The sequence below is a fragment of the Balaenoptera acutorostrata genome, chromosome 7 (assembly GCF_949987535.1).
Source record: "Balaenoptera acutorostrata chromosome 7, mBalAcu1.1, whole genome shotgun sequence".
NCBI classification, from domain to species: domain Eukaryota; kingdom Metazoa; phylum Chordata; class Mammalia; order Artiodactyla; family Balaenopteridae; genus Balaenoptera; species Balaenoptera acutorostrata.
The window spans coordinates 104,683,613-104,697,179 of NC_080070.1; the positions used below are offsets into that span (position 1 = coordinate 104,683,613).

The following is a 13,567-nucleotide window of genomic DNA, read 5'->3' on the forward strand; positions in this document are numbered from 1 at the left end:
GACGAAGGTGGTACTTCCGCGTTGCGCTGCCCGAGCCGAGAGCGCGGCCGAGGTCGCTCTCCCCCACCCCCGGGGGCACTTGGAGGACTCCGGACTCCCCCGCAGGTCAGCGCCCGGCGCATCTGGTGTTTTTGCTGCCGAGACTAGAAAGACGAGCACGATTGGGAGCTCATCCGCCCGGATTCCCTGCTTCCCTCGGGCCCGGAGGCCGCTGCGTACCCCACTGTGACCTGGAACCCAGGGACCCGAGTCCCGACCCGGATTATCGTGGCGCGTCTCCCGGCCGGCCCTGGTGCTCGGTGTCCCTCCGCCACCGCCGCCGCCGTTCCCGTTTCCGGCGTGGGAGATGGCCAGGATCTGACCCGGCAGGAGGCCGCACCCGCGCCGCGCTCTGCGGCGGGCTCTAGGCGATGCCGAGCAGCTCGGACACGGCGCTGGGGGGAGGCGGGGGCTTGAGCTGGGCGGAGAAGAAGTTGGAGGAACGCCGCAAGCGGAGGCGATTCCTGTCCCCTCAGCAGCCGCCGCTGCTGTTGCCGCTCCTGCAGCCGCAGCTCCTGCAACCGCCGCCGCCCCCGCCGCCTCTGCTCTTCCTGGCTGCTCCCGGCACGGCCGCCGCCGCAGCCGCCGCCGCCGCGGCCTCCTCCTCTTGCTTCAGCCCGGGCCCCCCTCTGGAGGTCAAGCGGCTGGCGAGAGGCAAGAGGCGCGCAGGAGGGCGGCAGAAGCGGCGCCGCGGGCCCCGCGCCGGGCAGGAGGCGGAGAAGCGTCGGGTCTTCTCGCTGCCCCAGCCGCAGCAGGACGGCGGTGGCGGTGCTAGTAGCGGCGGGGGTGTGACCCCGCTGGTGGAGTACGAGGATGTAAGCTCCCAGTCCGAGCAGGGGCTGCTGCTGGGGGGGGCCAGCGCGGCAACGGCGGCGACGGCTGCCGGGGGAACGGGGGGCAGCGGCGGGAGTCCGGCCTCCTCCTCCGGCACCCAGCGGCGCGGGGAGGGGTCGGAGCGCAGGCCCCGCCGGGACCGCCGCAGCAGCAGCGGCCGCAGCAAGGAGCGCCACCGCGAGCACCGGCGGCGGGACGGGCAGCGCGGCGGCGGCGGCGAGGCCTCCAAGTCCCGCAGCCGCCACGGCCACGGCGGCGAGGAGCGGGCCGAGGCCGCCAAAAGCGGCAGCAGCAGCAGCAGTGGCGGCCGCCGGAAAAGCGCCTCGGCCACGTCTAGCAGCAGTAGCAGCCGCAAGGACCGAGACCCGAAGGCCCACCGGAGCCGGACTAAGTCGTCCAAGGAGCCGCCGTCGGCCTACAAGGAGCCGCCCAAGGCCTACCGGGAGGACAAGACCGAGCCCAAGGCCTACAGGCGGCGGCAGCGGTCCCTGAGCCCGCTGGGAGGCCGGGACGACAGCCCGGTGTCCCACAGGGCCTCGCAGAGCCTGCGGAGCCGCAAGTCCCCCAGCCCGGCGGGAGGCGGCAGCAGCCCCTACTCGCGGCGTCTGGCCCGCTCCCCGAGCCCTTACAGCCGCCGCCGCTCCCCCAGCTACAGCCGCCACAGCTCCTACGAGCGGGGCGGCGACGTGTCCCCCAGCCCATACAGCAGCAGCAGCTGGCGCCGTTCCCGGAGCCCCTACAGCCCTGTGATCAGGTGAGTCCGGCGTCCCGGTGTCTGTCTCGGGGCTGGGCCGGCCAGAGCCCCGGAGGCAGGGCAAGAGGCGATGGGGCGCTGCAGCATTCCAGTCGGCCGGCGAGGCGAGAAAACCTCACCTGGCACGGGGCTTCCGGTGGGGAGGGGCGTTTTCGCGCGCCCCGAGCACCTTGTGGGGGCTTCGGAGGGGACAAAGCAACAGGTCCGGCAGAGTTTCTCCTCGCTCTGGCGGGGAAGGGTTCTGAGGAAGGGTTCACCGTTTTAAACGTGTTGGCGTTAATCCGTTAAACGGGTTTCACTAAACTGTTTGCTTTTCCAGCTCAGTTGCTTTGGGTCAGCCTGGAGGGGGATTTGTCACAGTTTTGAAAGCCCTCCGAAGAGGTTTCGTTGCCTGAGACTTAGGAGTGGATTGCAGCTTAGAGAGTAAGCATTTGTAAAGGAGAATCGGCGCCAGGTGCTGATGTCAGAGTTAGATGTGGGTTGCAAATGTTTCGTATGATTAGTACAGCGGTGGGAAAAGCAGCCTTTCTGTCAAGTTCATTCTTTCAATATGTGAAAAAGCTTACGCTTCTAAATTCGGAAGATAAGGAAGATAACTCATTTTATGGTATTCTGATGTGGAATAGTTTTTTTTTTCACCTGACCTTCCAAAGTCATGATTTTAAGAAGTAGAAAAAAATGATGAGATTGTGGTTTCTGTGTTGGTTTGTGGTGACACCCAGTTGCTAATAACGTAATATAAACATAAGCTAGTTGGTGTAATCCAGTGTAGCCACCGAGTGAATGGCTTAGTACTGGATGTTTCTTAAACTATCACACTATCTGCTAGTATTTTAAATTACTGTTTACACTTACTTTAAAGTTAACTAGACCTTTAAGTGTCAGGATCTTTGTTCACATATCTTTGAAAGGTATACTTTAGTGAAATTGGAGTAAATCTTTAATATAGCTGTTAATGCCTTGCCTGTTATATAATGCTGTTCTCCAAAAACGGTGTGTGTATTGATATATATTTATCTGTTAAGCAAAATGAATTAAAAGTAACTCCTGAGGATACTGCAGGTTCTTAAATTTTTAGATGTCTAGAAATTCTAGGCCTTATAGTTTAGAGTATTACGAATTGTTTGCATCCGTTGTTTTTTCCTATTGGTTTTACTTTTCAGTACTGCCAAGCAGCTGCTGAGTACCTCTAAGCACGGTTATGTTGAATCTCAGTACATGTGTACCAGTAAAATTAGATCTCTTTGAAGCGTCAGCCTAGTAAGTGTAAAGATGTGATGCTAGTGGAGATCTGTGTGTGTTTGTCTTTAAACCAAAACAGCTGTATAAATCTCTTCATTCTTGCAGGGTTCAAGCACACTTTCAATGCTAGTTGATGCCTTAAGCAAAGACTATCAACATTGAAAACTCATTTCACCATATCTAGCTTCTGTGTTTTGTATGAGTTTATATTTTACTTTAATTAAAATAGGTTTGCCAAAAGGCTTGCATTTTTTGCAGATGAATTTGTTTTTGACGGAGTAGGTCAAAGTTTCAGTGCTTTAGATAGCAATTTTAAGTGTATGATGCAATTTTAAGAATGGATTTTGTGTTTATCAGGCCTTTTAGTTGCTGGATACTTCAGTGAGGTCCTTTATTATCTGATAGTGCTGTGTATTTTATATTTATTTCAGAGCAGTGGTATGTGCATTTGGGATTATTTGTATTTAGCAAATATTTATTGAGCACGTATTATATGTCAGATACTGTTTTAAGGACTGGAGTATAGCAATGAAGAGAGACAAGGTCCTTGCCCTCATGAGGCTTGCGTTCTAGAGGACCATTCGTTACTGAATCTTTTACTGGTGTCTGTATTGACCACCAGTGTTTCTAAGTGGTTGGATTTGGAAGAAGCTTTAGAATATTTTGGCCAACATTCCTGACATCCAGCGTTTTGGTTGTGTGCCTGTATACATCTAGAGGTGGGAAGATGTTACTTTGAGACAGCTTATTCCATTAGATTTGGGACTGGCTGGTTTGCCCAGTGCCTTAGCAACACCCTGGGAGACTCAGTTTCCTAAACTGTAACCGCGAAATACTTGTTTTTTTTTTATTATTCCAAGGATTAAATGAAAATTTGTGTTTTATGTACACTTAAAATTGGTGAATTTTGCTGTACTTAAATTACATCTCAATAAAGCTGATTTTTTTTTAAAGGGAAAAAAGAAGATTTGTGTTTTGGAAAGTGTAGAAATATTATAGACTATTACAGAAATGTAACATGGTGGAATTTTTATTGAATAGCTTGAAATGCTAGAATTCTTCATATTGAAACAGAAATCTGCCTCCACGTAACTTCTACTCATTGCTTCAGGTTTAACTTTTTGGAATAGTTCAGAGCAAACCTGTATGCTGCCTCTTCAAAATGTAAAGACAGTTGTTTTGTCTTCTGAGTCTTTTCTTCTCTGGGTCAAAAAACTCATTTTTCATACAGTTTTTGATTTCACATTATATCATACCTAGTTTGTCAAATGTCCTGCTTAAAGTATGGGGCCCAGAATTTATAGTTAACATAGTTGATTGAAGAACTTGATTTTTAAATATAACAAATGTGTTATTACTGTTTTAGAATAATTAATTGAACTATCTTGTCCAACTTAATGCAAAAAGTTTTGTTTAAGTCATGGTGATAGGTGGCCCATGTTGTTTAACGAATAGACTCTTGGATTGCGAGCTCCATGAAGGCAATTATCCTGTCTTGCTGACCGTTGTATTCCTAGTGGTCAGTGTAGTATCTGGCACAAGTAGACTCTTAATAATTGCTGAATGGGTAAAGGAAGGGATGATGGCGTTTATTGAGCATGTGAAATATTGTGGGCCTGGATATGTAAGGATTTAATAGAGACTGTGTGTTTTGCTATAGGAAATAGCAGAGTGGTCTTTTTCCAGCCCACATGGAGCTTGTATATGAATGAATTGTCACTGTAGATATTTTTAAGGAAATGCATGCACATTCAAAATGGTATTGAGACCATGGAATGAAGATTTTCTCTGTGTTAGTTCCTAGAATAAATCCTCTCTATTCTGTGGACTTCTACTTCACAACCTGCTCTTTGCCACCATCTGAATCTTCAGCCCTCTGCTGCTCATGCTCTTCATCAAGTCCCTTCTTAGCTTTCCTTTTTCCCCTGTGTAACCGGGTTACCATATTTTCTTTGCTACTTGACTGTTGGGGTGTGAGAAGTCATATAATTCTGCTGATTGGCCTTATAATAAATGTGCAGGTGGACTGAAGAGAGGGGCTGTTCAGAATGAGAGGCAGTGGTACTGACATTTAGGTTTTACTGAATGCCAGGCATTGACAAATACTTAATGTATATTCACCTCCAAAACCCATGTTGTGGTTGGAACATTCCTGTTGATAGATTGGGAAACGGAAGCTCTAAAAAGTTAAGTGATTTGTTCCAAGGTCAGCTTGGATTCAAACCCTGGGCTGATTCTGAAGTACAAGCTCTTGATATTGTGCTGTATTGAACCACACATGGGGTTCAAGGGAGCAGACCACCTCACTTAATGATCTGTTTTGCTAAAATTCACCCCCTGTTTGGATATTTATGTGTTAATTTCTGTTTCCTGGCCATCTTTGCAGCATTTTGAAGATTAAAAAAACCAAATTCTTCTAAAGGCTCTTTCAGCTCATTTTGTCTTTTAATTTGTAGGTTTTATGAATAGGAGGCTAAAAACATTTTTTGAAGACACTAATAATAGTTATTGAGGGTTGTTTTGCAATGGAATGTCTTGGTCTGAAGTCACTCAAGTCAGACCAGTTACAATCAGTACAATAATAAATTGTTATATATAATTGATTCTCTCTCTGAAATGTGGAAGTTCTCTTCCACCAAGAAGCAGCAGAAGCCTCTGTTATGGAATAATATTGAGACTCTGAGAATCTAAAGATGGGCATACCCTAGATGGAAATTTAAATGAATTTATTAGTATTCACTTGCATATGATACGCGGTATCTTTTGTGGATTATTTAGTGTTTTGTCCTAAAAACTAGTGCTCAAAAATATATGAAATGAAGACATTCCAGAATTTTTAAAAAGCTATTACTCATAAAATACTGATTTGATATGTACTTACTGGAAATAAGTCATGAATATCCTTAGATGAATTCTTAAAATGCTTTTCAAAAGTGTTAAAAATACAGGATAGTTGGATAAATGCAGAAACACTCAGAAGGAATGGGAATTTAGGTGAACTGTCTTAAGTCTCCAAACTGTAATCCTTTCATTCCCAAGATGGGCTTGTGTTTTGCTGCTTCTCTGACCCAACCTTGCCTGACATTTACATCTACTCATTCTCTATCACATTTTTGTTCTAACACTAATATTTATTCCATTTCCAGTACCTTAGTTCAAGCCCTCATTTGTAATCAGACTTCCTGTTATTCTTTTCTTCCCAATTCATTCTTTATTCAGGAGAGTTTGCTGAAAATTTTGGTTAGATTGTATCACTTCCATTAGTTAAGTCCAAATTTTCTAATGCATTGTCATGTAATGCCTTTTATGATCTGGTCCCATTCTATCAGAGTTCTATTTTTAGAGGCACTTTTATTTCTCTACATTTTTCCTTTTGCTGATCTTTTAGCTTGAAATGCCTTTTTTCCTCTTCTCTGCCTCCAGCTTTGCGTTCAAAACCCAGCTCAAATTCCACCATCTTGAGACCTTTACTCCATTCATCCAGAAAAAGTTAATTCCTTTTCTTATACCCCTACGGCACTTTGTTTTATCTTTGCTGTAGAGCTTTTAAAAATTTGTGTTTTCCCTACTAGATTGTAAGCTCCTAGAGGACAAATTCCAAAGTGTATTTATTAGTGGTTGAATTAATTTGAATATTTTTGTACACAGATTAATGCAAACCAGCTTTTGCATAAATGCCAGTTGTATCTCTAAATTTACTTGCTGTTTTGGTTTACGTATGCTCTAGGATGGCGGAAGTAATTGTTTTGATTTATAAGGAGAAAATTTAAGAACCTCCCCCTTCTAGCTTATGCTTTACTGGAATGAGTCAAGGATGCTGGGAGTCACTTTTAGTGTGAATAGAATAAATTCAGGGACTTCCCTGGCAGTCCAGTGGTTAAGACTCTGCATTTCCAATGCAGGGGGCACGGGTTCCATCCCTGGTCCGGGAAGTAAGATCCCACATGCTGCCTGCCCAGCGCTGCCAAAAAAAAAAAAAAGGATAAATTAAGACTTAGTATTTATATTTGCACTCTGTTGTATGATCATAATAAATGATCTGTTTTTCTTGGTGAAAATTTTCTGAGTAGACTGTATGTCAAGCTATTATTTCCTGACTCTGAAAAATTAATAGTTATTTTTGAAAAACCAGCTGAAAATTAATGTTGCTTAATATTCATATTTACGGTCATTTAAATCTTTTCTCTTATTCTGTATGTTTTCTATGAATATCACTTAAGTTTTTGTTGTTATTTTTGTTTTTGTTTGGCTTTGTTTCATATGTAGATATCTGTAAACTTTAAAATGGGTGTTGGAAGCAAAAGTATTAAGAAAAGTATTACTTATTCACAGTGATTTTGTTCCTTGAATTTCTGCACATGCAAATTATGGTAGAATCTAGTGTTCTTAATATATTTGGAAAATAAATGTAGGTGAGAAGATTAAAGTCTAGGTTAAAAACTGGAATTTGCATAAAATGGAAATGAAAAAGGTGGTGAGAGGAACTGAAAATGAAAGTAGTTAATGGGCTGCATGCCCATTTTCTGTTTCTTTTCCGTTTTTTGCATTTTCAGTTGCATAGGGATACTTTCACTGAGGTATTTTTATTGACACTTCAAACTTAATTTATCCACCATTAAATTAATTATTTCACTTCTATTGGAGTCATTTCTTTTTCTGATATTGCTCTGCATTATTTTTCACATATCTACAAAGAATAATAGAGGCTCATGGTAGAAATTTTGTTAGTACAGAAAAGTATGAGATTAAAAGTCCCTTTGAATCCAGCTACCTGAGATGATCACCCTCATGACATTTTGATGAACATTCTTCTAGACTTCTATGCGTATATGCATAAGGACATAAGATTTTACATAACATACTACAATGCTATTTTGTATCCTGTACTCCATAGTATAGTCTTTATATTGGCTCCTAGTATTCTGCTGTATGGATATACCATAACTTCTTTGGCCAAGTCCATTTTGCTAGATTCTTATTTTTTTTATTTTTTGTTTTTTTCTATGTTTATGCATCTGTCGCAGAATTTTTGTGTGCATTTGCCCATTATCTCCTCTAGATTGGATTTCCTAGGGATAAAATTGCTGGGGTCAAAAATGGTTTACAGGTTTATAATTCTGATACACTGTCATATTACCCTTTTAGAAGGCTTTTACCAATTTATATTTCCCAACAGTGTGAGAATGCCTGTTTCTTCAGTCCCACCATCACTTGGAGTTGTCAGATGTCTCGTTATTTTTTTTCATTTGTGTTTCTTTAATATCTAATAAGGCTGCCTTTCTTTTCATCTGTATGTTGGATGTTCTAATTTCTTGATTCATTATTTTGTTTGATGTTTTTCTAAGAGCTCTTTGTATTAGAGATATTAAGTGTTTTTTGTGGTATTAGTATTTTTGTGAGTCTTTTAACCTTGTTTATGTAACGTCTAGTTTTAAGAACTTTTTGATTTGTGTGTGTGTGCGCACATGTTTTAAATGGCAGTAGTTTCTCCCAAGCATCCAGTGCCAAAACCTTAGTAATACTTATCTCCTTTCCCTCCTGAGTTCTACTGAATTGCTTGTTCTAATTTGTCCTTCTGTAATGGTCTTTGGTCTACTCTTTTTTTTTTTAAATTAATTAATTAATTATTTTTGGCTGCGTTGGGTCTTCATTGCTGTGTGCAGGCTTTCTCTAGTTGCGGAGAGCAGGGGCTACTCTTCGTTGCGGTGTGTGGGCTTCTCGTTGCAGTGGCTTCTCTTATTGCAGAGCACGGGCTCTAGGCACGTGGGCTTCAGTAGTTGTGGCATGTGGGCTCAGTAGTTGTGGCTCACAGGCTCTAGAGCACAGGTTCAGTAGTTGTGGCGCATGGGCTTAGTTGCTCCATGGCATGTGAATCTTCCTGGACCAGGGCTCGAACCTGTGTCCCCTACATTGACAGGTGGATTCTTAACCACTGTGCCACCAGGGGAGCCCTGGTCTACTCTCATTTAGTTCGAAACTCTGTAGCTTACATCCTTATTGTTGATTCTGATTGCATTTGGGCTTTTCCTCTTTGAGCCCTTCCTGTTTTCTGCATTCAAATTAATCTCAAAATACCACTTTGATTCTGTCATTTTTCTGTAAAATATGTTTACAGAGTCAAATTCTTGAACTGGGCATTTAAGATTCTCCACCATAGACTGACCCAAAATAACCTTATTTCTCACTGTATGTGTTGATGACAATACAAACTGGACTCCTTACCATTTTAAAAACATGGAGTTGTAAGCCCCCGGTACGTTAGTTTATGCCCTGCCCTCAATTGGCCAATCCTACTTGTCCATTTTGCAACCATAGTTCATGTGTCATCTACGAAGCCTTCATTAATCTCATCCCAAAGTGATTTCTCTTAATGCTTATTGCCCCAAGATCACTTTTATGAATACTTATTATATCCAGGTTTGGATTAATTAGAGTTCTCCAACCCCACCCCTGTATATTGGACAAGTTTCTTTCATTCATTTTAAAAACTAGTTTTATTGAGGTATAACTTTACCTATAGTACAGTTCACCAGTTTTAAGTGTACAATTAAATGGGTTTGATGAATCACCACAATCATGATAACTGGAACATTTCTATTGCCCCCAAAAGTTCCCTGTGCCTCTTTGCAGTCCGTCCCCTACTCTTACCTGTGGTCCTTGGCAACCACTAATTTACTTTCTGTCACATTAGTTTTACCTTTCTTGATGTCATATAAATGGAATTATATGGTATGTAATCTTTGTTGTCTGCCTTTCACTTAACCCGCTTTTGAGATTCACTGATGTTGTTGCATGTTCGAGTGGTTTGTTCCTTTTTATTGCTGAGTCATATTCCATTTATGAATATACTGCAATTTGCTTATCCCATTACCCAGTTGATAAACAATTGAGTTGTTTCCAGTTTTGAGCTGTTATGAACAAAGCTGCTGTGAACATTTGAATATAGATCTTTTGTTTTTATTATTTGTGAGCAAATTAGGGGTGGGACTACTGTGTTGTATGGTTAAGTGAATGTTTGACTTTATAAGAAAATGCCAGCCTGTTTTCCAAAGTGGCTGTACCATTTTGCGTTCTAGTCACCGTGTATGAGCATTCCAGTTGCTTCACATTCTCACTGAGACTTCAGTTTTTTTTTTTAAATTAATTAATTTATTTTTGACTGTGTTGGGTCTTCGTTTCTGTGCGAGGGCTTTCTCCAGTTGTGGCAAGCGGGGGCCACTCTTCATCGCGGTGCGTTGGCCTCTCACCATCGCGGCCTCTCTTGTTGCGGAGCACAGGCTCCAGACGCGCAGGCTCAGCAATTGTGGCTCACGGGCCCAGTTGATCCACGGCATGTGGGATCCTCCCAGACCAGGGCTCGAACCCGCGTCCCCCGCACCGGCAGGCGGACTCTCAACCACTGCGCCACTAGACTTCAGTTTTTGTCAGTCTTTGATTTTAGCTGTTCTAGTAGAGGTATAGTGGTATATCATTGTGGTTTTATTTGCAATTCCCTAATAACTAATAATGTTGAGCATCTTTCTGTATGCTTATTTGCTCTTCGTGTCTTTTGAGAAGTGTCTTAAAATGTTTTGTCCATATTCTTTATGAATTGGGTTGTTTGTCTCATTGAGTTCTGTACATATTTTGGATACAAACTCTGTATCAGATACATGTTTTGCAAAGGTGAGCCACTGGCTCACCTTTCCTTAACAGTAATTTCAAAAGCAGAAGTTTTAAATTTTCATGAAATCTCATTTGGCAATTTTTTCTTTTATGATTTGTGTTCTTTGTCATCGCCTGTGCCCTCAAACTTTGCCTAACTCATGTTCACAGGTTTTTTTCTCCTTGGGTTTTTTTTAAATTTTTTTTTTTTTTTAATTGAAGTGTAGTTGATTTTCAGTGTTGTGTTTCTGGTGTACAGCGAAGTGATTCAGTAATTTATATATACTTTTTCATTATAGGTTATTATGAGATATTGAAAATAGTTCCCTGCACTTATACATCCTTAGTTTTGTAATATACATCTTTAATTTATCACAGTCTATCTTCATGTATAATATAACATTACAAGAGCATACCTCCATTTTCTTCTTGTCTTTTGTACTGTTCTTGTCATATGTTTTATTTCTACATATGTATAACTTACGTATGTTACGTATAGACATGAAATTTAAAATGAGAAAAGTCATTTACCTACCTTTATATATACCTTTTCAAACATTTCTCTTTCCTTTGTGTAGATCCAGATTTTAATATAATATTTTTCTCTGGCCAGAGGGATGGCTTTGAACGTTTCTTTTAGTGCAGGTCTGCTGTTTTGTCTGTCTGAAAAAGCCTCCATCGTGAAAGATATTTTTGCTAGGTATAGAATTCTGTATATATGTATTTTCCCCCTGGGTACTCTGACTTATTTCACTTCTGGCTTGCGTAGTTTGACGAGAGTTTCCGTAATAATTTGTTTTTGCTTCAGCCACTGGATTTTTAAAAAAATTTATTTATTTTTATTTATTTATTATTTTTGGCTGTTTTGGGTCTTTGTCGCTGCGCGTGGGCTTTCTCTAGTTGTGGCGAGCGGGGGCTACTCTTTGTTGTGGTGCGCGGGCTCTAGAGCACATGGGCTTCAGTAGATGTGGCGCGTGGGGTCTGTAGTTGTGGCTCGTGGGCTCTAGAGTGCGGCTCAGTAGTTGTGGCGCACGGGCTTCATTGCTCCGCGGCATGTGGGATCTTCCCGGACCAGGGCTCGAACCCGTGTCCCCTGAATTAGCAGGCAGATTCTTAACCACTGCGCCACCGGGGAAGCCCCAGCCACTGGATTTTAAGTTCCATAAGTTTCTTTTTTAATCTTAGTGTCTCTTAAGCACCTGCCACCTGTTGTATCTATAGGTGATAGATACGTGACAAATAATATTAAATTGATTTGGATAATAAAATATCCAGCACCTCAGAATTTAAAAAATTTCACAGGGATTGCATTGAATCCGGAGATTAATTTGAGAGTATTCCTATCTTAATAATGTTGCCATCTAATACATGAAAATGGAATGTCTTTCCATTTATTTAGATTTTCCTTAATCTTTTCAATTTTTAAAAAATGTTTCAGGGTACAATCCTTGAACTACTTTTGTTAAATTCCTAGGTATTTTTTTTTAAGGCTGTTATAATGCGAATTGTTTTTGTAATTTAATTTTGATTGTCCATGGCTAGTGTATAGAACTACAATAAATTTTGCTATTAACAGGGTCTAATATTGGCTTGTGAATAAATTCATGATGACTAGAGTTAGACTAATCAAAAGTATGTGCCTTCATGCAAATCAAGTATTAAGCCCTTCCTGTGTTATTCTCACCATCTTTCCTTTTTCTCTCTTCAAAAACACGTCTCAAGACATGATTCAGTGAAACATGAAGACAGGGTTATGCTCAGTGGATTAGAACTTGTTTGCCTGAGCAAATCTGCAGAAAGTCAGCCATCTGTCTTTTTTTTTTTTTTTTTTTAACTTTCAGTGTTGCATTAGGAACATAAAGGAAAGGAAATACACCTTCAGAATAAACATGAAACATTTCAGTGTTATGTTATTTACTTTTTCTAGTTTTTAAAATAACTGTACAATTTACTTTTATTTTAAATAGTACAATCAGTGGTCTTTAGTGTATTCACAGAGTTGTGCAACCATTGCCACTAATTTTAGAACATTTTAATCAAACCTGAAAGAAACTCGGTGGTAGTCACTCTGCATTCCCACCTCCCCAAGTCTCTGACAACCGCCAATCTACTTTCTTGTTTCTATGGTCTTGCCTTTTCTGGACATTTCATATAAATGGAATCATACAGTTTATGGTCTTCTGTGACTGACTTTTTTCATTAAACTTAATGTTTCTAAGGTTCATATATGTTGTAGCATGTATCAGTACTTCATTCCATTTTTAGCAAAGTAGTGTTCCATTATATGGATATACCATATTTTACCATCAGTTGATGGATACTTGGGTTGTTTACACTTTGGTCTGTTATGAATAATGCTCCTTTGAACACTTGTGTACAGTTTTTGCATGGAGATATGTTTCTATTTCTCTTGAGTATATACCTAAGAGTGGAATTTCTGAGTCATATGGTAAGCTTATGTTTAACATTTTAAGAAACTGCCAAAATATTTTTCAGAGTGGCAGCATCAATTTTTATATTCCAACCAGCAGTATGTTAGAGTTCCAGTTTTTCCACATCCTTGACAGTAGTTGTTTTTTTTTAATCATAGACATCTTTATGTTTAAAGTGCTATCTTATTGTGCTTTTGATTTCATTTCCCTAATGACTAATAATGTTGAGCATTTTTTTCATGTGTTTATTGGCCATTTGTATATCTTTTGGGGGGAAATGTTTATTCAGATCCTTTACCTATTTTAAAAGCTGGTTGCCTTCTTATTGTTAAATCTTAAGAGTTCTTTATATATTCTGGATCCAAGTCCCTTAATATGACTTGCAACATTTCTCCTTCTCCTAGAGAGACAAACTCTTGTGTTTGGGAGAGTCAACTTTAATTTAGTACAATGAAATGGAGTCTTCCGCAAGTAACTTGTTGGCAACCGCTTGGGCTATTGTAGCAGTGTAACTTTGGACAAGTCACTTAGCTTTTGAGACATTGTTTATGGACCCAAAAGAAGAAGAAGAAAAAAGAATTCCTAGGGCAGCGGTCAACAGAACAACCAAAAGACTACTGTG

The 13,567-nt window shown here is 41.3% G+C and overlaps 1 protein-coding gene across 2 annotated transcripts in view; it reads left to right on the forward strand.

Moving 5' to 3' along the window:
• Nucleotides 1–408: 408 nt before the first annotated feature.
• Nucleotides 409–13,567, forward strand: part of CDK13 (cyclin dependent kinase 13) — a 116,260-nt gene continuing 103,101 nt past the window's right edge. For both annotated transcript variants that reach the window (XM_057550568.1, XM_057550569.1), the window contains exon 1: nucleotides 409–1,627. In XM_057550568.1, coding sequence (XP_057406551.1) covers nucleotides 411–1,627 — 1,217 coding nt within the window. In that variant the 5' untranslated portion in view covers nucleotides 409–410. The remainder of the gene's footprint in view (nucleotides 1,628–13,567) is intronic.